Source organism: Gekko japonicus, unplaced genomic scaffold (assembly GCF_001447785.1).
Source record: "Gekko japonicus isolate JY-2015 unplaced genomic scaffold, Gekko_japonicus_V1.1 scaffold5289, whole genome shotgun sequence".
NCBI lineage: Eukaryota > Metazoa > Chordata > Lepidosauria > Squamata > Gekkonidae > Gekko > Gekko japonicus.
Genome location: NW_015168200.1, coordinates 30,356 through 33,714, shown reverse-complemented (window position 1 = coordinate 33,714; position 3,359 = coordinate 30,356). Strand labels below are relative to the sequence as shown.

Genomic DNA, 3,359 nt, shown 5'->3' with positions numbered 1-3,359 from the left:
AGGTGATGGGAACAATTGCTTCAGACAAAACACAGTTGTTTTATAAAATATTTTGTAACTGTATTATACTCTAAAAACTGGGAAGCAGAGCAATGCTTATGAGGCAGGATATTTTCAACTCAGGATTATATACTGAAGTATTAATGCTTGGCACATGTTGGCCTGGAGGTGTTTCAGTTGTCCAGAAGGTGGAGATACAAAACCAGGAAAGCAATATTTTGAAAACATTATTTTTTTTATTGAGTGGTTCTTTGCACATAGACCTGACAATATGGCAGTGGATCAAAATTTAAACTTCTGGAATTTTGTGAGTAGCATTACAAGATGCTGGCCAGAAACAATAAAAAGTGTTCAAAAAGTTTTCATTTGAAATCTATTTTATCAGTTATTTTAACTATAGATATATGTATTTGTATGTTGTTACAGTCTCCCTGTAATTTTAAGGCTTGCATATATACAAAAGACTAATCAAATTAAAGTATCACCTAGACTATATTTCTGAAAGAAGAATTTAGCAATTCTTGAATAGAGTCTCAGTATATATGTATAGTTAAATCATGCTGAAAGTATTAATAGGAAAAAGTAGATATGATTTCTACTGCCTTTTCACACAGAGGAAAAGTATGATTATCATTAAATGCATTTCAAGAAGGTCAGTCTCTTGCTGTTTTCTGAGACAACACGTGATCATTTATGAGTGGTCCTTCCTCAGTCTTCAAATCTTGCAGTAAATGTCGTACTTTATCTTTTCTCCCACTTTGGTTCCTCCTAAACGCTTTTTAAATATTGTGTCCATTTCCTGATTGTTTTCTTCATTGAAAAGTGTCTTCCAGTCGCTTACACCCCCTGACAATTAAGGAAACATATTAGGGTGACGGTGACTATTTATAAATGTATACATCTGATTTGAAAGATGTGAATTTGCTTTTACAGATTAAGGATCCCCAGAAAGCCTGCCATATTATCCTTGGCTCTATGAAAAAGGCAGTAACTGATCGTACAAACTGCACTACAAACTCTCCAGATATTCTTTCTTGGTAACAGTTCCAAGGATGCAATGAGAGCCTATACACAAGTGGAAACAAAGTGAAAAGGTTCAAACATTCTTTAAAAAGGTGCACATTAGACATGCTGTTGAATTTCATAGGGTTGCTGGCTTGATTGGAATTCCCCCCCCCCTCCAAATTCAGTTTTACTTCCGGCTTGTTGTTGTGTACTGCCACTTTAAGAGGCTACACTGATAGGCCTCACAGCAAGCAGGAGAGCAGGAGGGTGTTGGGAAAAATGCAACTGTAGCACTTGTCAGTCTAAACTAATCCTGTATAAAGTGTTACCTGCACCTGTTCCCACCCCCTTTAGGTTCGTAATGGTCTGGTGAGTGCCCCTTACCAAGGTGGGGTAGAATGTTAAAAGAAACTGAAGTTAGCTGGAATGCAACACAAGGTTATTTAAACAATAAAATTGTTTATTAGCTAAAGACAGTCAAGGAATACAAAACAGAATACTTCCTAAAAAAGACAGTCAGTGGTTAAATATACAGAACAAAGATTTCCCCATGCACAGAAGCTTCTGTACTGGCCCAGAGAGATCACGAAAGACAAAGCCTTCCCTGGATCGCCGAGTGTCAGTGCTGAAATGAAGCATCTTGCCTTCTTTTATACCATATTGGTCCCATACATTTTGATAGAGCTATAGAAATTATGAACTGCATCAATTAATCTAACTGTCCTGGTAATGTGGACCATTATGGTCCAGAAAATGTTCCCAAATTCCAGAGGCAATGGGGTTACCCCGATGCTTTTAGCAAAACAATGCAAGATAGCACCTAAATTTTTAAATGACAAACACAAGAATCCTTACAATTTCAGGATGTTCTTTGTTTCCTTGAATTAGGGCAGCCAGTCAGGCACTGTCTGCTGGCTGGAGGTGTGATGTGAGTTTCTACATGTAGGCAAGCCTTTAGTATTGCAAATATTCTGGCTTCCTTGGCTTAATGGCAGGTGCATACCAGTCTTTTATTTCTAAATGTTTCCAAATTCTTTAGATTCATTAACAATCTAATGCAAATGTTGGTTCCTGTGTATGTGATGGAGGAAAGATATCTCTTGAGACAAAGGCCTAGCAAAAAAAATGTTGGGAGTCATGTTCACTGTGCTGCTAGATGCTTGGAAAGTTACAGAAATAGAGGAGAGAAAAACACTATGATTTCTTTATAAAATTAACTGTATAAATGGGTTTTAAATTTTCTGAACCAACTATTTTATTTTTCTCACAACAGAGGGACTCAGTGCTTCTCATCTCAATCTCCCTGCTAGCAGACTGCAGAAGTGAAAGGCCTACTAAGAATCTGCAGAACCAGGCCAGGACAACCCTGGCCTAGACCTCTAGAAACAGCTTAGTTAAATATTGTTGTTCTTTATTCCAATAGCCAAGTTACCTGCCCTACATTTACTGCTAATAAAGAGGCCTTCAGCCAACCAGAACTGGGTGTTTGTTGTTTGCTTCACTACACAAAACTTTTGCTAATCAAATCTTCACTTTTGTGTGCCATTTTGTTTCCTTGTGCTATATACATTTTTCAGTAATCAGATCCCTATAACAACTTAGTTAGGATTTTAGGTACAAGTGTTCCTCCATCACCCGTGTGTTAGACCAGGACAAGTGAAGGGCCCACAAGGAGTTGGAGGGCTGATTTTCCCCTCCCCCTCATAGTCTCTCCCCTTTTCCTGCTTCCTTTTATCCTTCCCACCTACAATCCAACTTCTATGTGATGTCATTACGTCACTTTGGGGGTGGGATTCCCCCCACTGGTGGGGAAGAGGCCTGAAAGTTGGAGGATCCCCTGCTCCCAACTGGGTAATAAATACACAAACTGGGAAATGGCATCCCTACTGTGGTAAGAAATTTTAGAAATATGGAAGGTTTGGGTTTAAAATGAACCAAATAGTTTATAAAATCCATGTACCTATCTCTGTCATTGCTAGAAAAACAGCTGACAGCCATGGCCTGTTTCACTACACCAGACCATGAGTCTTTGCGAGCCCTTTGTTCTAAGCAGAGCATTCCTCTCAGTGTACTCAAAAGTTTACAACATCCTATTCCCAGGATTTGAATGAATGAATGTTTCCCCAGGGATGAGACTCCCAATTTCCTAGGCAATAAAATGTGTGGCCATTTGCAGGGCTGGCCCGAGGTTGTCCTGCGCTCTAGGCAAGTGCAGATGCCAACCTCCCGGCGGGGTGTGTGTGTGGGGGGGGGCATGAGGAAGAGAACTGAGCCAGGCTCCCGCCCACCTCCACCCCCCCGCGTCCTCCTCTTGCAGCCAGCAGAGCTCCTTCCAGGCTGGGAGGAACTCTGCC

At 40.3% G+C, this 3,359-nt stretch overlaps 1 protein-coding gene across 1 annotated transcript in view; it reads right to left on the bottom strand.

Moving 5' to 3' along the window:
* Positions 1-247: 247 nt before the first annotated feature.
* The window catches only part of LOC107113655 (sulfotransferase 6B1-like), a 24,883-nt gene continuing 21,771 nt past the window's right edge, over positions 248-3,359 (bottom strand). The window contains exon 7 of the mRNA XM_015415006.1: positions 248-846. Within this exon, the coding sequence (XP_015270492.1) occupies positions 716-846 (131 nt within the window). The 3' untranslated portion in view covers positions 248-715. The remainder of the gene's footprint in view (positions 847-3,359) is intronic.